This window comes from Stegodyphus dumicola, chromosome X1 (assembly GCF_044657685.1).
Source record: "Stegodyphus dumicola isolate Sdum_Otavi_A_Nest chromosome X1, ASM4465768v1".
NCBI lineage: Eukaryota > Metazoa > Arthropoda > Arachnida > Araneae > Eresidae > Stegodyphus > Stegodyphus dumicola.
In genome coordinates this window covers 178,260,842-178,288,347 of record NC_140780.1, presented here as the reverse complement: position 1 = coordinate 178,288,347, position 27,506 = coordinate 178,260,842, and the positions used below count along the sequence as shown (strand labels likewise).

The 27,506-nt window shown below is 29.1% G+C and overlaps 1 protein-coding gene across 4 annotated transcripts in view; it reads right to left on the bottom strand.

Moving 5' to 3' along the window:
* Nucleotides 1-299: 299 nt before the first annotated feature.
* Nucleotides 300-27,506, bottom strand: part of LOC118203800 (alpha-1A adrenergic receptor-like) — a 151,851-nt gene continuing 124,644 nt past the window's right edge. For all 4 annotated transcript variants that reach the window (XM_085807631.1, XM_085807632.1, XM_085807633.1 and 1 more), the window contains one exon: nt 300-27,066. In XM_085807631.1, coding sequence (XP_085663757.1) covers nt 26,567-27,066 — 500 coding nt within the window. In that variant the 3' untranslated portion in view covers nt 300-26,566. The remainder of the gene's footprint in view (nt 27,067-27,506) is intronic.

Below are 27,506 nucleotides of genomic sequence, written 5' to 3'. Positions count from 1 at the left end.
TAAGGCTTCAAGTTTTATGAAAAATAATGTTTGGAAAGTAAAAAATATCTGTTTTGGAGAAGACAAGTCTTTTGAATTCACTTTCTTTATTTCAAAACTTAAGATGTTTTGTAAAAAACAGTTTTTCTGACACTGATATTGCAATGTTGTAAGAATCGGTGATGCGAAATAGAAAAATATATAAAGTACAATTTCAGTTCAAGATAATTCATATTCTTAGCTATATTGTATTACATATATTGTGGAAACAAATATTGTGTTTAATCCTTTTAAGTATTGCATAAATGAGCACACAAAAATCAGTTTTAACATAACTCTGTTTATTTATTACGTATCCTTGTTAGAAACAGAAGTTATTCACATACATGCTCATAAAGAGATCATAAAAATAAATGGGTAACAAATAATAAAGTATAAATAAGTATAAAATATTCACATCAAAAGGATTTTACTTTATGTTTACCAATAGCAATGCTCTAATATCTCGGGCACATTACTGTATATTATTACATACTTGTTTGCTGAAAGCTTTGGAAGGTACATGCATCTGGAATATTGTTCGATATTTAATAGTGTTCATTAAATATGTTTACATATTTTGTTATGTAAGCAATTGAACTGAAAATAAAATTTTTTCCATAATAATAAACTATACTCACTCTAGAAAGAAATTTCAATTAAATTCTTGAAATTTTATTTTAAGTTAAGATTAAAAGAGATTTTAGATTTTAGATATTTTATTAAAGTTAAGATTGGAAAAAAGCTTATCTAAATACAAAACATTCCTTCTAAGGGTTTCAGATGAATGTTAACAAATAATCTGAACAGTGCTTTTGAGCGTGTCTGTGAGTTACTTTTGACATAATTTCAAAGTTGTTTCGGCTTATGAATACCACATATAACTAGAAAGGACGGACGATTCACTCCCGAATTTATATATTTAAATTTTTAAAAAATGATTATAATTGCAATAAAACTAAACTTAAGAAATGTATTTAGTTATATAATTAATTAAATACCATTCGGAAAAATTATTAAAGGAAAAAGTAATTGAATTTATTACTTGGGGTTTATTAGTTTTAACTTTTCTTTGATTCAGAAACTAAAACCATATTAACTAATATAAATTCTATGTCCATAATTTTGTTGTGTTCATGTGCTCAAGCTCATTAACTCACCTGGCGTTACTGATATATGTTTGATTGTTGATAACTTTATGAATTACCATAGTATTTTGTGCTTTTCTGTGATATCAAAGGTCTTTTATTTTAGCTGCTCATAAAGTTACGGATTGTATTTATCCTAATGTTGATTTAAAAAAAACTGAAGAATAAATTTATTCATTAATTTACTGATTTATTTTCGCATTTTAAATGCATGTATAATATATCACGAATCGTATTTTCCTCAATGCTGATATTTACATATATATATTCGTCAGTTAATTATTTCATTTAAAATACATGTAGAGTAAAAGATGTTTTTCAATTCTTAAAGTTAAAGAACTATTGGAACTAATAGCAGATTTGGCTATAATAAGTCTAAAAAAAATCACTTCTCAAAATTAGTTTGCTTTAATAAAGACTAGCAATTTTCTTTTGAGCATAATGATGTAAGTATCTGTGAACACAAAACAATAAGTATTTTATAACTTAATTTATCTATCCACGTAATGACTGAAAAATTCTCATTTAAAAACTATTCACCGTTGTTCATTTAAAATAATTTTGTTTCCATAGTTCACTTGGTATTTCTATGGAAATCCGGCTTTTATATTTTAGCATTGCCAAATTTCATAAACATTCCCAACTGCATGCTTTTTAACGTATGAAATAATCTTTAGAATTCTAGTATCTTTAGAAAAGATAAATTTTGTGTTACTTTCTCTGCAATAAGCCCTGCATTACATAGATAAAAATTTCATAGCCTAAGTGCTTGTTACAAACTACTTAACAAGATAGTAACGAATAATTTATTTTCTGGATCACGGAAGAAAACCTGCTTTTAAAAACAAAATAAAATATTACCATAAACTGGATTAACTAAAACGATATCTGAGGTATGTAAATAGAGAATAAGACAATAAGCTAACTGGATAGTATGCTAAACTATGCAACTCCATTCTAAATAAATGATGAAAATACTATTTGAACGTACTATTGTCTCATAGACAACTGAGTAACTGCCCATATTCTTTACCTTCCAGATATTCATACGTAAATGAGATTCATGTTATGCTATCCTTTTCCATCTGAGGCAGTCATGTTTGAATTCACGCGCAACATGATTTTATCTTCTAATGTCCCCCTCGAAAAGGAACGAGATGAGTTGGAAATTTGAATACAAAAAGGAAAAGAATTCAAAATTTGAATACAGCAGTTAAACATTGTACCTAAATTCTACTGCAAAAATAATTTGCTTTTTGTTTTATTACCTTTCACATACACAATATTCGGTTTTATTTCTTTTAGGTGACAAGCCCTTACATAAACTTTAAGACCATCATTCTTTATTTTACTTTATTAATAACTTTTAGGAGCAAAATTAAAAATTTCATTACATACTGAATAATTTAAGTTATCCATACGCATATTATGTAATTCTGATATCCATACGCTACACTTTTGGTACATTAAGATTGTACTAATTAAACAAAGAAACATGCAGGAACTTTATATTTAATACTACACATTTTTGTTTATATTTTAATTAAAATTTAAGTTCTTTCTTTATTTTTTATTACGTATGGAATTAGGAAATTAAACATTTACAAAAGACATACAAATTATGGATTTGTTCTCCTAGCGAGGACGAAATCACCATAACTACATTTTACTTGAGTGAAAATTTGCTTATTAATTTTTAATACCGCTCAGACATGTATCTTTAGTTTTGCATTTCTTAGGGCATCTTACTTATATTGTTATCTTATCAGGCTCTGTTTTATTCCGAACATTATTATTCGTTTTCAGCTATGGAATTCTCACATACAGAATACCTCATTAGTTTATACCTACAGGATATCTCAAACTACCGTTATATTTAAAAGGTTTGTAAGCATTTACTATCTGCAGGTGAGTGTTATTTCGTTATAGTACACACTTCTCTTTACTTAACCCAGATTCGCAATCTTTAGATTATTAGTTACAGTTATTCTTTTCATCCGAATACGGTGGATAAAAAAATGCACATATTAAAACAACAAAATCAGTTAAGGGTATGACTATAAAAATTTATTTTCTAGCTGCAACAAAAAGTTTCCTGGTAATGCGTTTTAAAGATCTATTTGAAATCTAATTAGTAATAAAGCATTTTATGTTTCCTTGTTCTTAAGATATTATTGTCATTAATCGCTTAAATTACCTGGCAGTATTCAAGCTTTAACTTTCAGTCATCATTATTCCATGTTTAATTAATAATTTACAGCTTTAAAAAGCTGCAGCAAATGTTATAAAAATAGAAAATTTCCGAAATTTTAACATTTGCTAGTTATGTGTTTAGAATTTTCCCCTTAATTGCGATTTAAATTGCCAAGCCAAGAAGCTGGTTTGCATTATTTGTAATTTATAATCTAAAAAGCAGAGCTATGCAATTTAAATAAATAATTATCGACTGTTTTCAATTTATTCGATAATACTGCTTTGTAAAAAATTTGGAAAATTTGTTTTCAACGGAAATTAAATCTAAAACGTATACGCAATTAAAAAGGGATTTTGAACGAAAATAATTTTTCAGGAGACCAGAATTTTAAAAATTCTTTTGAGTTAATAAGTTCAGTCAGTTCTTCCTCATATGTTAGAGTAATAAATTACCTCAAATTAAACTTAAATTTTTATCTTATTTTTTCAATTAAAATAATCTAGAAATGAAACTTTTTAAAGAATTATATTTGAATATGTTTATCATCTCATCATTATAGCTACTGAGGTCTGGGTTTTCTTACGGGTACTATGTTCTTTGTTTTTAATAATAAATGCTGTAGAACATAGCTGTAGTTCATATGTGATACATATAAATACAGATTCAAAATATTCTTTAAACACCTTTCGTAAAAAACAGATTTCGATATGTGGATATTTTTGTTAAGTGTAATTTGAAAGGTCGAAATGGTTTCATTTATATTCACATTAATGCTTCATGGTTTTGAAGTAAATATGATAGCTTCTACCCATCTGGCTTTGCCTGAAAGAGTATCTCTCTACAGACGAATAGTAAAATTCCGTAATTCAAAGTATAAAATATAAGGTGACATGCATTTACTGTGATTTGATATAAAATAAAATTTTTTAACTAAATGGAGTCTGAAAAGTATCTTTCACTGCTGTTTTTAAGTTTGCTATTAGAGTTTTAGCTAGGAACTTGTAAAAAATGTCGTATATCAAAGAATAAGTTTCTCCTATACTTCTGAAAATAACATTTAATCAATTTCTCATTTGTTAATACTCTATTTTAAAAGAAATATTAATATAAAGACTGTCAGTCATTAAATCTTACCTTCACAAAAAACTATATTTAACAACACTAAAAATTCAAATATACGATTAGGAAAAATATTTGTGAAAATTTGTATTAACTTAAAATATATCTGTAAGCACAGAAATAAATATTATAGGAAATGAATGCTTTCTGAAAACGTTCTCTATATTATAGTAGAGGTTATAGAGATAAGAATAAGGGCGGATAATAGAAATACGGTGAAGTTTATTAGCATTCATTTTTTTTTTTTTTTTTGTATTCACAAATTTAATATATGAGACATGGATTGAATAAACTCACAGAGGGCAAATAAATATTAAATTATAAAAATAATGAAAAGGTTATTTAGTTATTTAGTGTAAAACAAAAATTATGTTTGGAAATAATTTACAAGCAACACAGATATGGATTATTGCAAACAAGTGAAAGGCAATTTTAAATCTGAAATACTTAAATCTTGAAGACATTTTTGGTAACCTTATATAATGAAGCAAAAATGTTCGCAAAATATATCTTACTAATTTGTCTTAAAAATACAAAGAATATTTTCTAACAATTATACAATAGAAAATTGTAACAAAAATGCTTCATACAAAAATTCAAAATTTTGACTGAGCAAAAATTCACAAAATCGTACTTCACAAGAAAACAGCTAAAATATGACTCTACAAAAAGAGAAAAATGCGTATGCTATTAAAAAAGCTCATTATTGAAAAAGCAGTCATTTTCTAAAAATGAAAAATAGTTAAAAGTAATGTAGTTTACAAATTTAATTACAGTCTTCTTAGTCAAACTGTTCACAAATGTCATTCACGTAACATTTGGGTATAACGTACATTTTGGACTTTTGGGGAAAACTCTTCAAAACGCAAAATAAGGTCATTTACCTTCAGAAGAAATGAATCACAGTGAATGAAATTATGTAACATGAACATCAAAATATGGCAAAACAGAAACAGACATGAAGAAGACACAGTGTTTTATTCCATGATACAATGGTGCTACACAAGCTACATTATTAAACTGTAAATTTGCATCTAAAACTAAAAGAGATACACAGAAACAACTTAAGGACTGATTTCATGTCAAACAGTAAAACAAACGGACAATTAAATGACAAGAATGTTGAATTCTTATGTTAGATGTATCACATGTAAAGTTGTTGAAATAAATCTGAAATTGCTGCATCTGTGAATGGGGATAATCAAACTTTGCTATAAGTTTAAAAATCAGTGAAAAGTGATTTTTACATTTTAATATGACGTATTAATTCAAACAGCGTGAATAATATGCGCAGAGTAAAACCCACTCTACATTGATTCATGCACAGGAAAAATAGATTAACGATACATTCACACAGTATACAATATTCATATATTTTCAGAAAATCTTTCTTTTCGCTGGAAGAAGTTCAAGTTATACAATCCATAATCACTATAGTTATAAACTGCATCTTCTCTGAAACAGTTTGCTCGCTTTGGCATGTCTTTAAATTTCCACAACTGTAATTGCCTCAGATCCAGTTCATCACATACGATGACTTAGCACCAATGTGTCAAAATTTAGCACATTCTGAGTTCATTTTATACGACCGTTTCATTCATTTGCTTTATATAAGTAGCAACTGAATTCGAAAGGATAAATACACTAAAACTGCAACACTTATTTTTTTCCTTCTTGAAGGAATATAAAAGCATGCAGAACAGACTTTATGACAATTTTTAGAGTTTTGATTTGATTTCTGGCTGATATAGATGAATATGGAGAATAAAAATCTGTTTATGTATCTTTTATAAAGGAATTCTTTGAGCGACATTTAGCTTTCCACTTCCATCAAAAAGTCATATACCTTTATGAACAGCTATTTTTAACCGCTCAAATTGTTTTCACACTGGAATGAATTTCTTGCATATGACTCCTCATAACTTTTGAGTCCAATTGCTAATTTTCCTTTAAAATAGCAACTTAACTCAGTAGAATTTAAATTAAGGATAAAATCTAGTTTGGCTATCACATCAAAGAGGAATATTTATCGACAGGTGGAGTTTATTTAAATTGCTAGAGATCAAAATTACATGAAGGATTACTTGGAGAAAGGAAATCAAAATTGAATATCACTGTTTAGACTTATAGAGAATCTAAACTAGTAATCTCAAATTTGAAATCGTTAAGCAGCAAGCATTAGGACGATCACCGTATATACAACCATGCGGTAACAATATTACATGAATCAAAGGCTTACAATCACAGCTTCTGCATAAGTACTTCTGAACAGACGAAGTTTACATGTATGTCTGATAATATATACATTTTTACTTAAAACTAAATTATTCACTTTAAATTACCTCTGCTTAACATTCTGAAAATACTCTGTGTTATAGCTTCTCTCATAAACATTTTTTGTTAGATTAAATGTGACATTCAGTGGAAATCCAACTTTGAATTTGGATTTAGACTGCATTAAATATAGTTTTTGAATAATATGTACAAAATTAAAATGCGTGCAATTAAATGCTTAAGGAAAGTTTATCCAATAACTGCATTTATCAGACTGAGATGAGTATAGACATTTAAATTATTAAAACATCCCTAAATCTTAGTTTTATTAACAATTCATAAAAAATAGATATTCACGAGAAGTTGAGTAAGCAATTTTAATATTAATACGAAAGGTACTATAATGAAAATATTTTCCTTTACCTTAAGATTGGATTCGCATGCAGTGGCTTGATAAAATGATTGCAAAATATTTCTGGCTAAGATTTTTGCTTTATTCACAATCAAATTCCCCAAACTTTATTTTTTATATGAAGCTATATTTAATGAATATGATCTTTGAGAATACTGACCAGTGCCAACATTTATCATTCTGCCATAAATTTAATTTTTATAAAATATTAACAGGAAGTACTTGCGAAAATAGATCTACATTCATTAATGAGGTGTTTAATATTTTTCTATTTCATCATATATTATTAATAATATAAAACAAATTTTAGTTATTTTACAAATTATCTTGTAATCATGCACATTTATTATACATAAAAACATTCATTGGAAAGATATCGAAGATACTGATTGTAATAAAATACTACTTTCAAAGGCTCATTCGCCGGCACTTTAGCTCTAATAAATTTGTGATAACCAATGCAGTAATCTAATTTAAAAATAAGAGCTCAAATTCAAAGTATTGCTTATGAGAAATTCCTGCTCAAGGAAAATAGCTGAGGTCTCACATATATAAAGGAACCTTTCATTCGAGACCACGAAGGGACTCGGCCCAAGTAACAAGCTAAGGGACGATCATCAAATATTTAACCAGGCTGTAACAATATGACAGGAATCAAAGGCTGACTTTCATCAAAGGCGTACAGTCATCAAAGGCTTACAATCACAGACATTCACAGACTTCGAATGGACATATTTGATCATTTGTTCTTATATTATACACATTTCTACTTAACCACTAAATAATTTATTTTAAATTACTTCTTTTTTAACATCCTGAAAATACTCTTTGCTACAACATCTGTCATAAAAAAATCTTTTCTATATTTGCATATGTATGCGTTTTGAATTATACATATATACAGATGTAGCTGCAAGTATATTAAGTACTTGCATTACAATAAATAAGAGTTTTGCATAATTCTATATATTTCTCCACATGAGTGCACAGACAATATTAAATTAAATCACAACAACGATATATTCTGAAATAGGCAGTTTCTATATATAAGGATAAATCCTATGGACATTCTGGAAGGTTTCGTTTGCGTAATATGTTCGTTTATCTTAAATTGCATAGAGTTTCTGAAGGTTTACAGTTAAAAATGAGAAAGCTATATATCTGCATGTGTATGTGTGTATGTGTTTGCACTAAATAAAAAAGACATACATTTTAATATTAAGCAAAAAAATAGCTTTTTCAATCGGGGGACAAGTGTACCTTGGAAAAGGTTTTAAATAAACTCAACATATTTACAAACTGCGTCTTTCAAAGCAGTTTTCAAAAAACTGCCTCTTTCAAGGAACTGACGTGCTTCTTCCGCTGCAAAAGTACTAAATTCGCGCGCATTTTACAAGATTTCATAGACATTTTTCAATTAATAATTACAGATATGATACATGAACAGATGGGTTTTATATCAAAACTACTGAAAATTCATAGCTTATTTTTTTTTCAGAATACACTAATTTGTTTTACAAAATTAATTGGTCAGCTACCCGAGTATCATGAATAAAGTCTCCGAATCAGAATCGTAGATATAGAAAACGGAATGACAGGTACACTCACGTTGTTAAAAAGAAGACATTACCTTTAGTACAGTATTATTTACATATCAACTGAAACACGTCAGCTAAATACAAGTTAATGATGTATTACGGATACGCAAAATCCTTTACGCTTCAGAGGAAACAACTTACTACAATATATTCGAAAATATACGCTTCTTAATTTACCCTGTTTTATTTAGTTCGTAAAAGCAACACATAGCCAATCTGATATGCAGTTTAACTCATCGAGCAGTACAAATGTGACACAAGTATACGAGAAGCAACATCAAAATCTAACTTATAACGCATAAACCAGTAACATTTCGGCTAGAATTTGATTCTACAATTTTTGATAACTGCATATATACATATACATACATACATATATGTATATACATATATATATATATCTACCGAGTTCAGTTTGTGAAAATAATGAGACAGATATTAAGACAATCCCTTGACGCTTTAAATAGCAGAATTACTTCAGATTCTACGTTATACCAAAATACACCATTGATTCTACGCTGACCAGGGCTCAGTTTATAAATGTACAACTCTATGAAAATAGCAGAAAGATTCGAAACCTATGCTTAATAAATAGCTAGTGTAATAAAATTAAGTACATGTTTTAGAATATATTTAAACCAGTTTTGCTCAAGTGCCAAAAAGGACAAAACTGGTGCTATTACGTTAACAGAGAATAATGCTCAAGAAAAGTGTCACTGTCTCAGGTATGTTGGTGTAGCCTCTAAATTTAATGTATGTGATTACTTGAGGCTACATTAGTTTTAAGCATTCAATTTTTAAGTTACCTGTAACAGACAAACTGAATTCTGGTCATTCGTACAAAGGCAAAGTGCATCATGTAAACATAAGTTTATAAAGTCTTGTCTACAGAAAACCGTAGACATGAAACACTTATAGTCTAACAATTCGCTATGTTATGGGATAAAGCGAACATTTATGAACTACGTGTGGCGCCATATTTAATATTTAAATGTAATTTACCTAACTTTTCTACATCTTAAACTTGCTAAGTGTACACTATCCATTGCGGGCAGATGGATAAATGCTTTTAAAAATAATCTATACTGTTTTCTCACATAGATCAAAATTTACAGGTATGATTTGAAATATAAAAGTCAACTTCTAAAGTTTATGTTTATTTAGAAAAAGCATAAAATCCATAAAATAAATGAATTGCATTAAGCATAACACTCCTTTTCAATATTTATCCAAAGCATTGTTTTAAGTTTAGCTTACTAATTCATTAGATGTAATGAAGTTACATATTTAACTTTCTTTTCAAGAGAACGCATATGCTTCTGAATAAAAGAAATAATCTTTTTAAGTAATGGAACGATTTTTTTTATCATAAATGGCGCATAATGATTAGAGGATTACTAAAGTGTTGGCGTTTGATTATACATTTTTTGAGTAAAAATTGAAGTACTTGTGGTAAGAAAACACTATTTTACCATTACAGAGAAACTATCCGTGCATGTAGTTTTAATATAAATTTATATACGCTCAAGTTTGTGGCTTCCTTTGTCTTAAACTGAAATATAAGAGATTGCAGTTTTAGCTGAGTATGATTTTATATTTATTTATTATTTTGACGAGTATAAATAAATAAATTTGCAAAAATTGAATAAACATGTAAAATATTGTTCAGTCAAAGCAAATTGATTATCATTATCGTGTAATTGAAAGCTTCTTTTGTAGATAAATGTTATGAGTAATAAAGTATTACGCACAACGCCATTTTTCTACGTTTTTCACAGTTTAATCCTATTTTCATTATAGCCGAGCTCAGACGTATTGGGTATGGACTATGGTATCATATATAACTTCACGAAATTTCACAAATATGAACTGATTTCAAATAAATTAAATTAATAATAGACTTGAAAAAGAGTTTAATAGCAAATCTTTAATGCAACCAATTATTGTTAAAATTTAATAGCCCTTGATATTATAACAATTTAGTTCAGACTACAGCACGACATTATGCTTCAATAAACGAAGATAGAAATAGTTCATTTATATATATATATATAGTAGGCGTCACTGAACCATTAGCTTAATTAATGACCATTAATTGACGACTTGATTATTGGATCAATTAGTATTTAATAACAATCGCAAATTTATATTAAACAGATTCTAATACATAATTATGTTTGGTGAAGAATCAATAATATAATCTTTGATGCATGATAAGTAACATGAACAAATCTTTCTAGTGCTTTAACTGCGGATACTGCTTTACAAACTTCAGTGAAATAAATTTCTATACAAGAACTTTTAAATCTTGCTTTTTACTGGATTGCACTTGAAATGTCTATTATCTTTCTGCAAAAGCTTAGCATTACTAAAAGAAAGACTTCTGACTTGTATTTGAAAGGCAATATAAAATGAAAAATTGGAAATATTTTATCACTCTACTGTTAAATGGTTTTGTATATATTAAGCAGAAATTGTTTTGCAAAGACCTGTCTCTTCCTATACAGATTTTGCAGTCTATCTGTTTATTTTAGAGAATATTTCTGTAGAAGCTTTCTATAACTTACAAAATACTTCTTGTGAGTGTCTTTAACACATAGAAATTTACGTGTTTCAAAATAATTCTTAATTTATCGAAATGCTTAATTTATCTAAAATTATTAACGCAATAAATAATTCTAAAGATGAAGTTCAATAAGTGGAACAAAATAATTTTATTTAATTATTTTTATATGTTTATTTTATTTAAACTATTTTTATTTAATTTTATTTAAATTATTTTATTTTCATTTGTTTTATATATTGATATTAATTTTATAAATTTTATTATGTTATGCATAAAACCGTTTAAAATTACGTACTAATATTTTTGGCCTGACAAACATGAAATAAGCATTTATGTTAATCTTATCGAAAAATGGTAGGTTTTGATTTTATTTTCAGTTAAAGCTAATAATTTTCATAATACACTTTAACTACGACTATTGCTGTTAGTACAATTACAAGACTTTATTAATTTTAACTCTTTTCCACCATAAAAAACAAATATGCTTGTCCGGAAAAATATTAAAAAGGAAGCATGTCGAATTAATGATTCTATTACCTGGGAAAGAAGTTCTGAAGAAAATTTACGATATGAAATCCTGCAGATTTTTTCTGAACGATATGAAAAATTGCATGGATTGTTTTCTACTACTGAGCTTAAAATGATTTGTTCCATAGTTAAAAATTCAAGCAGCTTTTAGTTTAACATTTACATTAACTTTAAAATATTCTTCAGGTGAATCCTGAATATATATTAAAATGAAATATGTTAGAAAAATTAAATTTTGTTACTTCTTTCCCGTGATAATAAGGAGGATCCAATTGTTCAAATCTTGTTTAAATTACTTCATTTAGTTGTGTAATTTTAACTAGCCCGACAAGTTATTTTGATAACATTAACAATAAATTAATTATTTTATCATAGATTTTTTAACTTTGGAAAATTCAACTTACGTTTTTGATTTGGGATCTTCAGAACAGCTTACGTTAAAAAACTAAACAGCGATTCATATACGGATATTTTCAAATATTTGGATTGATTTCATACGTTTATAAGGAAGTACTCAATGTAAGTAACCTACTCGCATTCTCAACTTACCTGTTGTTTCTCAAGTAATTTATAGAAGAAATAAAGTAATTCTTTGCGTGCGAAATGTGCGATAGAGAAAAGAGTCTGTTTTTGTAAAATGGCATGCGTTATATAAGTATTTGCAGATTAATTCTTTTGTATATTCTAAATTCGTTTAAAAATTCTTTCGGATATTTCGCTTTTCGTTCGCAATATATCCAGGCGGAGTATTTATTTAAATATACCTAAACAGAGTTTAAGACGCAGTTATGTCACTACTACATTGAGTTGGGAATTTGGTAAAATGATATATCAGTTTTATATATATATTTATAATTTTCAAAAATATGAAGGAAGAAAACATAAGCATATATATTATAGAATTATCAGTTAATATCTCTACGTATATGAAAATTTTAAAACTGTGAGAAATGTTGGGTGAAGTATGCGCAGCTTTATCGATATTATAAGGCTGGAAAAATCAATTAATAATATAAAACCCTACATACTGATTCTCTGAATCTACTGATACCATGTCTGTTCAAAGGCATGAGGCAGTCAAAAAGATATTTTGTGATGCAGAGGAGATACGCCTATTTATCATCTCTCTGTGTTTCCTGACATGTTGTTGAAGAAAAAATAATTTTCTTGCCTTCCAAGCTTTGATTTTATAATGTCTTACGTTACCCATGATTAATAAATGTTTATACAATAATTAAAAAGAAAGAATTCCAGTAAGTAGGGACGTAAAATGATTTTTAAATAAGCTTTCTAACATTCCTAACTGCCGTAATATATTTCTTTATGATTCAACGTAAGGCCTGTGAAATTGATAAAGGCATTTAACATAAAATTTTGATTTTACATATGATCTTAATGTTTTATTAAAATAGAAATCTATTATTATGTTGCACTCTAAAAACAAAATAAGAGTGCATTCAAAATAAGACATCCTTGTTCTGTATTTTTATTGCTTGTTTCTTTTCTTATCCGTTCAAGTGAGTTAAAACAGAAAAAACGTAAAACTTAATATTATGCTCTAAATTTCAGTAATTCAATACACAGACTGTTTTTTTGCTCAGAGTTACAGAATTCTGAGTGTTGTTTTAAGATTTTAAAAATTGAAGTTTTAACTGCATATTTTTTAAGTGTTAACTATCAAAAAGTGTCAACTACGAAATCGTATTTTTTGAGAAAAAATATTTTGCGTCATATTTGATATAATACATTTTATCTCAAATATTTGGGAATTTCTAATAGTCTGGCTTTCTCTACAAGTTATAAGACTTTCATGATCAGAAGTTTATTAAAAGACTATCATGATATTTTAAGTAGCTTTTTAACATTACGAATCAAAATTTTGTAGTTAATGTTGGGTTACAGTAATTCCTCGATTTATTAGTTGCTTTTGACGGGCTTAAAAGAACATTCATTGAGTTTCTTTTTGAAAAGCCGTCTTAAATTTTTACTTTATTAGAAACAATGAAACAAATATTGTACCAAGGACATGTACTGCGACTAGTTTGCACAAATTTACTTAAACGCTACTCATGTCTTGTGTCACTTTAGTAATATGATTGGCGTGTTGCTACAGGTCGTAAGAGCATTAATAAAGCTTACAATAGTCTTCATTTAAAGAAAGTTGACAGCTGTATAATAAAATGTTGAATTTAACAGAGGTATTTGCATATATGGATAGCAATATACATAAAATCACAATATTAATTCAGTTGTTTTACACTATATACAGTATGCATTTCAGCTTAGTTCAAAACTGAAGTGTGTAACTTACTACACTCTCATAAACAATGCAGAATAATTTGCCAGAAATTTAAAATTCTCTTAAAAGGTGCTCAATAATAAATTTCGTGACAGTTTGCGTGTTTCAACAAAATTTACCTTGAAGAATTTAGTGGTAATATCCTTTGATTTCGTTACACTAAAATATATTTATTTCTTTACAAAAAAAAATGTTACAGTCTTTATTGCTTTTTTATTACGAGAAATATACAAACGCACCATTTCATGTAGCATAACAAAGTTTCTTTCATTTTTTTACGACTCTTAGTACTGAACTAAAAACTGCTGTATTACGCTTAAAAAATATTGAAGTTAATATATCCGTAGGCGTATTTTTAATTACTGAAATATTTCATAACATATATTTATATGTACAAAAATGTTCAACTCATACACTGCAGAATATAGGACAGTTTGCATAATTTATATACATGAATGAGGATACTACACAGATTTCGACATTATTAAATACAGATGCATAGTTAATTTTGTGATGGGGCTAATAACTGTTTAAAATGTTAAAGCCATTGTCTAATATGTATCGTGAATAAACTGAATATTTACGAACCTTGAATCCTTTATATTTTGGTTTGAATTTTAGAACTTTACTAAGCGTAACGACCTGTCTTTCGAAATATAATCTTCTAGGTTAGACCTACATCCAGCACTAATGTGCACATGACTTTTACTTTGGTAGTGAGAAGGATCACTGATGAATGTGATTAAGCGGAAAAAAAAGCTTATATACCTTTATTTATGTATGTTTTTATCCCTAGGAAAGACCTGAATATACGCTGTATTAATTAAAAGACAATTAATAAGAGTATCTGTTTTTAATTAATACTATAATTAATAATATTTTTGCTAATAAAAGCGTTTTTAAGAATTTTAAATAGCTTTTAATTTTTTCTTTTGAGGTTAGAAAAACATGAAGAAACCAGTTCAAGAAATTAAAAAGTTTTGCATTCTCTTTGCAAATATAATATAAAATATACATTTCAATAAATTTTGGCAAGGAAATAATTGAGGAATAACATACATTAGTAGCGAAAATTTTTAAATTCCTAAATAAATTCTTAGATGAAAATTATTAAATTAATATTTTTTCAGATATGAAAAATATTCACATTTATGTAATTTGATAGGTTTAAATACTTTGATAAATTTTATTAAAGTGTACTTCTAAGAAGCGTTGCTTTGCACCAGCGTTTCTCAAAGCAGGACGCCCTAAACGGGCTCTTTATCCAGAAAAGGACGTCCTTTTTATCCAGTTTAGGGCGTCCTTTTTATCCAGAAAAGTTTAGGCATCAAACAGAACCTTGAAATTTAAAGGTGACCTCAGATTTTAATCCAGTAGTAATATTGCAAATATTTTTATAATGATATTATTATAACAACATGTAGAAATTTTATGCATCATATTTTGGAAGACTGCTCTCTCGCACAGAAGTTCCATGACTATCGAAGGGAGACTGTTCTGAACTATATTTTAGGATGTTATAAGGTGTTTTTCCCGTCTTCTTAGCATGCCTTCGTGGTGTAATGGTCATCACACTCGAGGCATATTCGAGAGGTTCGAGTTTCTTATTTATCGTGATTTCTGCTCCAAAATAACCAAATGACTCTTCATAGCTCTAGGCAAAGTTACCAAACTTTTGGAAAGGAAAAACACCTCTGCAGTTATCTCTCTAAAATAAATCCGATATTGCATAATCAAATGATCTGTTTAAGAAGTTAAAGGGAAATTACTAAAAGATTGTGTGGATAAAATGTAATTTTGCATAAAGGAAATGGGTAAATAAGTAACTTATTTGCTAATACTAATATTTTGCAGTTCTTTATACGTGCTCCATAAATATTTGCAAGAACAGTTTACCGAATGTTTTAGAACTGAAAATATTGGACTGGGTAATAAACCTAGCTTTGACTAATAATAACATCAGAGTATTACTTTTTCATAAAAAGAGCTGATTCAGCCACGTAATTATTGTGAATAGAAGCTAGATTTAAAATTTTCTGTGAAGAATTTTGGTCACAGAGAAACTCTTTCTTACAGACTCTGCCCATTATTTTACATTTTAACTAAACATAGAAACTTATGGTATTAATGATCAGTTAGAAGTTAGAAGAAGACATTATTGTTGTTAGGTCAAATATTGATAAAAGAAAGAAATTATCAACAAAATACTGAAAATTATTATTTACGATTTTTGGTCTTTGTACTGATAACCTTTCGAGTATTTAACTTACATTGTAAAGCAAAGGTCTCAAACAAAAATTGCATGCTGGCAAAATGTACGATCTAAAAACAACTTTTTTTAGTATCAAATGAAAGTAAAAAATAAAATAATTTTAGTTTTATATTTGGTTTACTATGTTTTATATTTTGTTTACTAAATATTTATCAAATAAATATTTATGAAAACGTTCATAGCTACTAATAATAATATCGGCATAGGGAAAAAATTAATTTAAATTTGTTTCCTATCTAAAGTCTGAAGCTTTCTACCTGCATGACCTTTTTTCTTTTGTAATTAAAACATATTGAAGACAAATACAGTATGGTTATAATTCAAGTTCTACTTTGAAATCCTCATAAAAGGAAAACTACTGGACCAAATGTTATCAAACTTGGTAATCGTGTAAAGAAGGTCATGGGAATGTATTTTACGAAAAAAAAATTCAAAAACTCACCACCAAAGGGGTAAATGGCGCTCTGTGCAATATTGTCAAACAAAATAAGGGTCCGAATCTAATTTGATCTTTTGTTACAAGATTTTAACATGTTGTATACCCTTAAGAAACATTGACCTGAACAAAACTACCATTTAAAGGCGATCAATGTCGAGTGCGCCATTCGTGTAACGGAGAAATCCGTCCGTGATAACCACAAATTACAGACTGTGAAATCGCAAATCTCCCGCAAAAGTGTGAGCATTCAGGAATTGGTTTCTTATAAATCGCTCATGTAATCTACCCAGTTCCATTGCATTCTCATAAAGCCACCGATTGGTATGGTATGACAGCTAGTTTCATAATTGGACCATTTTTATTTGAAGAGCAGTCGACAGCTGGACCTGTTACGTGCACTGTGATGACTGCAACTCGCTTAGCGCTAATGTTAAGACGTTTCGTGATACCTGAACTGCAGCAATGTGGCATTTTAAACACCGCGATTTTTATTCAGGATGGGGCCCCACCGCACATTGGTACATGTGTCATCAGTTATTTAGGCAACATTTCACGAATGAACGGATTAGAGACCTACACCTCCCCCACTTCTTGGTCACCCCGGTCACCAGACTTGAATCCCTGTGACTTTTGACTATGGAAGTATCTCAAAAGCATTGCTTATGGTGATAATCTAAACAATTTGGCGGAATTGAAAGATGCGATACACTGACATGTCCGTTGCTATTGAGAATACAGTAACACGATTTAACTTGCTTTCGGAAAATGGTGGACGCCACATTGAACAGGATTTGTAACATGTTTCAAAAGCGATTAAACGTATTTTAAAGCGAAGTCTTCATGTCTTATTTCGTTTAACAATATTGCATACAGTGCCATTTCCCTCCTGGTGGTGAGTTTTTAAACATTTTTCCTCACGGAAAATAAATTCCCATAACTTCCTTCACACGATTACCAAGTTTGATAACATTTGGTCCAGTATCTTTCCTTTTATGACCATTTCAAAGTGGAACTTTAATTATAACCACCATTGAGACATTCAAATATATTATCGTTGAGATTCAAATATATGGATACATTAGTAGTTCTACTATATTAACGACTAAATATTAAATTTTCAGACTGATGTTTTCAAGTAGGACAAAATTCGCGAGTAAATAACTACAATTTAGTCTCTTTCTCTTAATTTTTAAATTTTTTATTCGACGCATCAATAAAAATATGCATGTTTATATGTAAATAATTATAAACTTCTTACTCCAGCTTGATACTTGATGGCGTTTCGATTGTGGTAAAGTTAGTAGCTTCGAAGAGAAATAACTAGAAATTTTCTTCATCACGGATTTAGATATTCATCGGCCATTCGTGCTCTTTTCTTATTAATTTTCAACTGTGAAATAAATCTATTCATATATAAATGTACTCTGAAACAAAGCAATTATTCTTAATGCAAAAATTCGTAGTTGAGCTTATATTTTTAACAAGTATGAAATTAATGCAAAGTTAATGAAATCTATATCTTTAAATCTTTGAAGAAGGGTTATATCACACTATAAATTATTTAGCGCCATTTACAGATTTTTCTGTTGCATTATTCATGTTAATTTTTTAATGATAAGAAAAATAAAATAAATTCGAACTTCAAATAACTAAAATCTTAAAAACCTTTTATACACCATACTTTCAAAAATACGTAAATAAAGTATATTCTCTGGCTCCATAAAATAATTTAGGGGCCACATGCACTGTTTTTTGCATCATTGGCTCACATTTTAGATAGACCTTGGTAACCTATGACCCGCGAACCGCCTATTGATCCATTTCATAGTTTCAAGTGATCCACTTGCGTTCTGAAATTAACGTATAATATGTAGAATAAATTTTAAAACATAAATATGAAACTAGTGCTTGAAGAATACATAAACAAATAAAACAAATATAAATAATAATATTAATATTTTTGTTTGATTACAAAATTGCACTAATAATAACGCAAATTTAAAACTTTTAACACGATTTTCAACGCCGATCCGTAATCCATAATTCCAAAAAAAAAAAAAATAGCTTTGTCATTATGTCCACATTTGGTTCAACTTGTAAATGCAAGCAAATATTTCACATTTAAGTAAGAGCAGACCGAAAATTCAGATGTTTGCATAAGATGACCAAGACAACTAAGTATAAGCCAGACTTGACTAAATTAACATCACAAGTTCAGCATCAGGAGAGCCATTGAGGAGGAATTCTTTTAATTATGTTTGCTTTTGTAATACTTATAATTATTATGTTTAAAGTTTAAAGCGTATTTTTCTATTAAAGTTTATTTTATTAGTCACCAAGAAGACTGTTCTAAAATGAAAATACCGTTGACCCGAAACGTCTTCTTAATACACGCATTTTGGTTGATTTTGACCAGCAGCCAAAAAAGTTGCCGACGCCTAATTTAGATAGTTCAACGAAGAATCATCGTTTGTATGGCAGCATACCATGATTTCGTTCCAGATAATACCTTGCTCTTCCATTTTCTTATAACTCGTTGCGGTCTGCCGAATAACTTCAAGGTAGGGTATGTTATTACTTCCGAACAAAGCTGAAATGCAAATAGGGAATTTTCCACCTGAGGCGAGCATCGAAAGCACATGCCTTTTCACGTCCCATTAGCAACGTCATTAGCATGGGATCGCTTCGTAAGAATGTTCCACTATAGAAGTGTGGCACTTTTATGCAAGTCGGCTACTGTTCGAAGTGACAGATACCTTCATTAGAGTATCCCGATACACAGGTGTACGCCCCTTGTGAGACTCAGCTTCTAACTTAAAAAAAAAAAAAGCAATCTTCATAAAAATGTGTGAGTACCTTTATTTACGGGCACCCTTATTGAAATCCGATTGCACTTGCGCAAGCGTGCATCGGTATAAAGGTGCCACACTTAACTTGAACAAAGGTTTTATATTTGTTTTACTATGTTTTATATTTTGCTTACTAAATATAAACTTTATAAAGGTTGTCATTTTCAAGTTAGAAACTGATTTTAATATGAGTGCTTTCGCCTTTATGCCAGGGCACATTTTGCATAACGATGCGTACACCTACGTGGCGGGACACTGCTTCGAACGAGTCCCAACGTGGTATTTTATACTTTACCTGTTTGTCTTTTGGAATTGCATAGCATACTTAGGAAATGTATGAAATACAAGTAGTTTCATACTTTGACGAGAAGTTTTAAGCATTCTGTATCTTGCCTAGTTATTCTATACAATACTGCTTTATATACTTTGCCGGTAAATATGATTTAAGCACGCAAAAGGATAGGGGCGCTACTAAGACCTGTTTAAAGAAGGAAGTCGTGGGTTAACCTAGAAAGGTTTGAGAAACACTGCTGCAGATTTTTTTAAATTGTATTTGTATGTAAATGGAAAAAATCGAAAGTTTAAGAAATTTTTTCTTGTTAAGTTACCTTTTAAACTGCATTTTTGGGGAACTTAATTAAATAAAAGACGCGCGGGACAAAACAAATGATTTTAGATTTACATTTTTAAAATTTCATATATATGATTTTTATTCTTATACTTTTTATTTACATTCACACTCATATGTATATTTAAATATGTTTTCTCTTATTTTTCTCTTGCGTTTAACTTTTTATATCTCAGTATAAGAAAACAGTTTCTTGAAACTTTGCATTTCAAGGCCTAGAATTGTAAATTACTTCATATTTTTTGCAAAAATTGTGGAAATTATTCTAATTTAATCATAGATTTTTATAGTTTATTAATGGAAAAATAATAATATTTAAGACTGACACGAAAACTAATGCATTAAAATTGCAAGAACTTTGTCAATTCCAAAGCATCAAATAAGTCATGTGCACAAGAAGTACTTTTATATACTAAAAATTTTGAATTTTGAAGCATATTAAATATGCATTCAGGAAAATGAAATTAATAAAGGGTATTATTAAGTTTATTCAGAAACACAGCAGACGTTTGATAAGTAGACTATTCTATCACTTTGTTTCGATATTCGCTCCGCCTACCTAAAGCTCCTAAGGCATATTTACAAGTTAAAAAAGTAGATGAAAGATAAAAACAATATGCACTTACATACAATAATTACCAAATAGAAGTTGAACATGAAGGAAGCCTTGATATATTTATTTAAGTATTCAACAATATTGAAGTTTTTCATGTTATCTAGCTACTCTAAGTACCGAAAACAGTGTAAAATAGCGGAGAAAATAGTATAAAAAATAGTGAATTCTTCACTCTATACTGAATATTATGGATGCTGAGTAAGATTTTAATGAAGTCTGATATGTAAGTTCTGCTCCTATAACAGAAAAGTCACATGAAATGAAGTTAACACTGCATACGACAGAAAGATTTTAAAACCATTTATATAAAATAGAAAGAAAACTTAACGACAAATAATGCAACAAAAATGGCGAAGTTTCGAAAATCACCGAGGAAAATATTTGCATTGCAAGTTTTCTTTGAGTTTTTACTTCATCTTGCATAAATATATGAACACAGACTCTGCAACTGACTTGCAAAAGTGGCATTAGTCTAGAATATTTCGAGTATATGCGTATGGTTAGTATTTTTCAATTCTCGTAGCTGTTGACAGCGAATCTTTAAAATTCGTATAAATATTTGTGACTTAGAATGTTAAATGAAAAAAAACTACTAATGTGCTCCTAATTATAAACATAACAATAATATAATGCTATTGTTTTAAGTAGATTAATTAAAATTATATTCTCATTTACAATGGAAGATTTGTTATGGCTGACAATAAAGATACTGCATAGAAATGGATGAAGTGCATAGAAATAGTAATGCAGTGAAATATTAAATTATATAATTTACTACAAATACTGTATTCGGTATTATAGCGTAAACAGTCACGCAAAGTAACTTATTCACAACATTTCCGGTGAACTTAATTCTGAAATGAAATGTGATTATACTGAATATTATTAAAAACATTTAAAAATTGTGAAAAAATATTTTAAGTAATGTAAACCATTAAAGCTGGCTGTCTTACGTATTTGCATTATCGAAGGCTTGAGCAAATATGCGTCACATTTCAATTTTTAATACTTCATTCTTTTGTTACCTATAACGTATTTTCATATTTACATGCTTGTTAATTGAATCAATTGCATTTATTCCAAACTAACGGACTGCTGCTTTAATTTTATTGTTAAACTTTCATAGCTTTTGAAATATTTTTTGATACTAATATCGCCAAAAAAACTGATTTATTGAGTTTTCATTCAGAGAGTCTTAACTTTAAAGTTAATCCGACAAGGTGTCATTGCTATCTAGAGGATATGGAAAATATCTATCTTTAAAATAATCCAGTTTCGAGATATTCCAGTTTATTGAAACACTTCGGCGTCTTTCAAATTTGAGTAATAATAACAAGATTCTCACTATCCTGGAGTAATTAGTTTTAGTCACGGGACTAAAACTATTTTAGTCGCAATTTCGATCACTGGATATTATATTTTGTAAAAATTTAAAACGTAAGTTGAAAATAATATCAAGAAAATGTCACTTTATTACTATGCTTATATCATCAGATTTTATTAATACTTAAAAAATATCCAAAACTAATTATGGGGAATTTTTTTGCTTGAACAAGAAACAGAATTATTAAGAAATTTCATTGCCTGAAAAGCATGGCTAACAACGAATAATTTCGACCGGAATTTATATTAAATTAAGGAGGCGTTTAAACTAAAAGATTGTTAACGCGATTTACATTGTTTAATTAACCTTTTAAGTTTACACCGGTAGTTATATTAGATTTATTTAACTTGGGAGATTTTAAGCAATGTTCAAGGAATAAATAAGGAAAAATGCTTCATTTACTACTACATTCAGACGAAAAGAATTAAAACTAAATATATTCGAAGTTTTTATAATAAATAAAAAATGAATAAATATTACATTCTTAAACTTTCATATGATTAAAAGCAAAAATAACACCAGAAACTGCACTGAAATAAAAAGCTAGTTAACTGCACAAAGATCTGAATTTTTCTTTAATTATACATTTCGTCGTTACTAATTTTGAGATTTTATAAACATAATAATATCGTATCAAGCGAATTATTATGGAGGGGCTATTTTTCTTAATTACTTTGCAGGTTATCTGACCTAAAGGTGACATTTCACGTCTATCAATTTTAAAATGTATAAGTGATGTTATTACATCAAACTGCATGCAAATCATTAATGTACTTACGAATTCTAATGTCTAAGAAATGTACGAATTAATTTAATTACCTGGAACTATACACATGCAACCAGATTCAGGTACGACATAGCACGGCTGATAAAATTCTTAATGGAAAATACTGAATATCGTTAGTCTAAAATAAATGATGGAAAAATCCAAATTTTTAACAAACAAAATTTCTCGAATTTTAAAAGTTGATTTATGCCTCCATTTAAAACTCTCAAATAAGTTTAAATAAAAAGGATCATTTTCATTTTTGAATTATATCTTTCAATTTTGTACTGCTGTAACTGCTAGAATAATAAGTTCATGACTTTTACAATTCATTTCTTAACGAACGAATGCTAAATAAGAAATAGGCCCACTTTTGAAGAAATACATTTCCTCTGCCCATATATTATTATTCTTTAATTTGATTTTTAATAGTATTTTATTCTTCTAAAAATGCTGCTAAAATGCGACTAAGTAGTTGGTTATGACATCTGTTTTCTGATGCCTTAAAACGATATTTAGTATGTATATATTTAGTTTAGTAGTACATAGCAATAGAAAGATTTCACGTAATTGTTCAGTTTTATGGATGAAAAATTTCGAAATTATGTCGTAATGTCAGTTTACCTGATGAGGTTTAGATATTCGTAGAAAACGTACTTCCATAGCTAACACGTATAGTGTTAAATAGATACTTTGATCGTAGTTATCAATAAATAAGTATTATTCCTGCAACGGAATAACATTCAATCATTTGAGATTTCATTACATAATTTGTTTTTAGAAAATATAAAAAAAGCTGAAGATTACATTAAGTAAATTATGTGTTATACATTTGTATTCAGGGAATATATTGCGATTAATAAATTAAATAAATTTGTTCTTTTTTAGCTAAAAATGTCCCGATTCAGTTTGAATGTTTCTGATGGTAATTTTAAATCTTTAAATGTGTGTAAATTAAACTTTTGTTATTAGGCAGCTTATCCTGATGATAAACTAATGAAAATTATACTTGTCATAGTATAGTATCTACTAACAGTCTTAATTGTTGGTGAAGTCTTGCTCTGTCGAAAATCTAATAGCAATATTTGAGGCTAGTAAAACAACAGATGCTCCATTAGGTTGCCAAAGAATGCTGAACTTGGCAGCAATTGTCAAAATCGAAAAAAGTAAACTTTGGCAACAATACAGATTGAGCAGTACTTTTATCAGGTTATGCGTAAGGTCTATAAATTGTCTGCTTTTTATAAAATTTTGCTCGCTCACAATTAATGTTATTTAATTACATTTTATACTTTCAGAAAATAAAGTTGTAATAGCAGAACAATTAATGTGAACGTAGATAATTTGTGATTTTGCAGATATTCAAAATTTCTCATAAATTCGTATTTTTATAATTTTCTGTACACTATATTATTTTTTTAAAATTAAGAACATTTCACTTGAAGTTTGGCTGACAGTTCAGTATCATTAAGTAATTTTGAAAACATTCTAGAATGAAGCCTATAAATTCCCTTTAATAACTTTACTAATATGAAATATTTCGCATGCATATTTAAAGAGTTTGCTATTTCGTTTTGATTGGATGCGTTCGCAAAAGTAGGTACTTAATGATACAAGCAATATTACCTTTCCTACTTCAGGCTCATAACTTATAATAATGAGATAGTTATGTAAAATGTACTTACAATCCACGGTTAAAAGGTTACCTTATAGTCACAGTTGATTAGAAATGGATGTAAAAATTATAGCAAGAATATAGATTGGCAAAAAGAGTACTAGTTAAAATTCAGAAAGAAACCAATATGATAGTAAACACCTAGTCGTATATGGATGTTTAATCGATAATTAGCGTTTTTAGACGTAAGACGCAACTTGAAATAGAAATTGCTATATCGCATTACAAGCGCGTATGATACTTTGTAAGTAACCATCATATCGAGTTAATTAAGGACATGCAATTAATATTTATGGTAACTAAAATGACAGAATAAGTAAATGAAATTTCTTACCAACATCTCTGACAAAACTACTACTATTTACAAAACATCTAAAAAACATAACAAACATAATTTTACTCAGCTCTGGCACAACATTAAGTTAGTGAACTTTAGTTTACTTTGAAATCTGCTTGAAGGTATTCACTGAAGATCTAATCACTCTTTACATTGGAGGTAATGGATATTTCAAACAGTGGATGAGAGATTTCACACTCAAATTTCATCAGCAATCACAAATCGAAGCATTATTTGAAGACAAAATACATTAGGATCTTTCATGCAAACTTCAGTGAGTTGCTAATCGCGATTAGCTGACAATTTCACATGCATCTAACATACATATAACGGCTGCTGCTAGACGCTTACGAACATAAAGGAAATTAAAACCACATGTGTTTTGTGAAAACAGCACAAATATACAATATCTCATCAGATTTTACCTAAACATTATGTGCCACGTGCTTTGTGTAAGAAACACTAGTATTACAAATGTTCAAACCACAGTTGCAGAATAAAGTCATCACGCAGACTAAAATAAATTTTGAGCATTCTGAATACTGGGTACGAAATGAAACATTCAGTGAGTGGTTTCGTAAGTCATAAACGAAGGTTTCAACCAATTTTCTTGGATCGTGTAGGAAACAGCACTATATGACATATGGAAATTTGGTTTAAAAAACTCCTAATTATGTAACATTATCAAGTAAACTCATTAAAGCTTTCATTCAGCACAGAAGTCTCCTCCCCCCATACAGTAAAAATATAAACAACATCAAATTTCACAATAACGACTGGATTTAAATAAGGGTGTATAGGAGTACAAGTATTGCTAGACTAGAGAAAAACGTAAGTCTAGGTTTCGGACAATTGACTACATGTAAATTGAAAAAATAATTCTTGAGGTAATGAGTGTCACAAAACATTTAAACTTCTGTGTTTGGTACAGACAGGAAGACAAATAAAAACGCAAGTTTTGAGCATTCAAACACAGAAAAGTGCAGTTGAAAATGTAAAAAAAAGTTTTTCATTCTCCTGAAACTCGCAGGAGAATGCATCAGCAAAAAAAAAAAAAAAAAAAAAAAAAAAAAAAAACTGCAAAATATGTGCTTTTAAAAGGAATAAAAGCTTAACAGAAAGACAAGCACTTGTTTTTAAAAGCATGTGATAATATAAACATGGTGAGCAGCTTAAGAAAATAACAGTCAAATCAACCGCAACATTAGGTGGTACATTAGAGAAACACTGCTCTAACCAATAGTGCCCTGCGTGGCGAAGCTGACGCTTCAATTCCTGGTCTAGACCAAGAAATTGATAGGCCAAGAAACCGCTTTTCACCAGCGAATGATTCACTACTACAGCATCATCGCCATATGGTGAAATGAAGAACGGCTCTTCAAAAGATATCATCTGATAATCAGAAGCAATTTTTTTCCACACCTGACAGCTGTGGGCCATACTGTCACTCCGAAGAACCAATAACGGTGCAATCGGTGTCGGTACCAGATCCGGCTCGAATTACTGAATTTACTCTCTTGATTGCTTCGGCAATGGTTGGCGCGGCGATGCTCTGGTAGGAAGGTGGCAACTCATCATCCTCGTTGTTTTCATTTATGCTGCCAGGCGACTCGCTATCCAGGGAGTATTGAGGTTGGATGAGAGGTGGAATTTTGGTTACATCGAAAGCAATTTTTTCCGGGTCGAGGCCAGGGGAACCGGACTCCTTCTTTTCGGAGGATCTACGAGTGCTACGTAGGGTGAAGTTGATAGTGCGGGCGCGGAAGGATTGGAGGTCCCGGTCTGATCCCAAACCAGCGCAGTGCAGAACAGAACGAAATGCTCGTTTGAAGTCGCGACTGGAGCAAGCGTATATAATGGGATTCAAGCAGCTATTGAAGTATCCGGTCCAGAAGAAGATATCAAAGAGAAGATCAGGGATGTAGCATTGACGACACAGAGTACCTGCAATATAATAAAAAAAACCATGCACAAATTTAGTTGTGTTAAATAGTTTCGTCTAAACAAAGATTCACTGAAAACGCAGAAAATTAAAATTCATTTAAAACATAAGATTATAAAAATTAGTTAAAGCGATCATAATTTTGTAAAAGTAAGTAATGTATTACCTAAAAAATAACCGCAACTGAAAATTTTCAGTATCATTAACAAAGGTTTAATCAATCTATCTATCTCAGCAGCGGACTAGAAAATAAAATGCTACTCAATATCGTAAAATATACTTAAAATTAGCTACTACAAATGGAAGTTAAGAAATGTTATTCGTTCTATCTCTGCAAAAGAGATTTTCAGTTATTCGTTCCGAAAGAAATCAAAGTGACAACTTTAATCTTATAACGAACTGAAAGCTATGACGGTGAGGCACAAATAATTACTCCTTACAT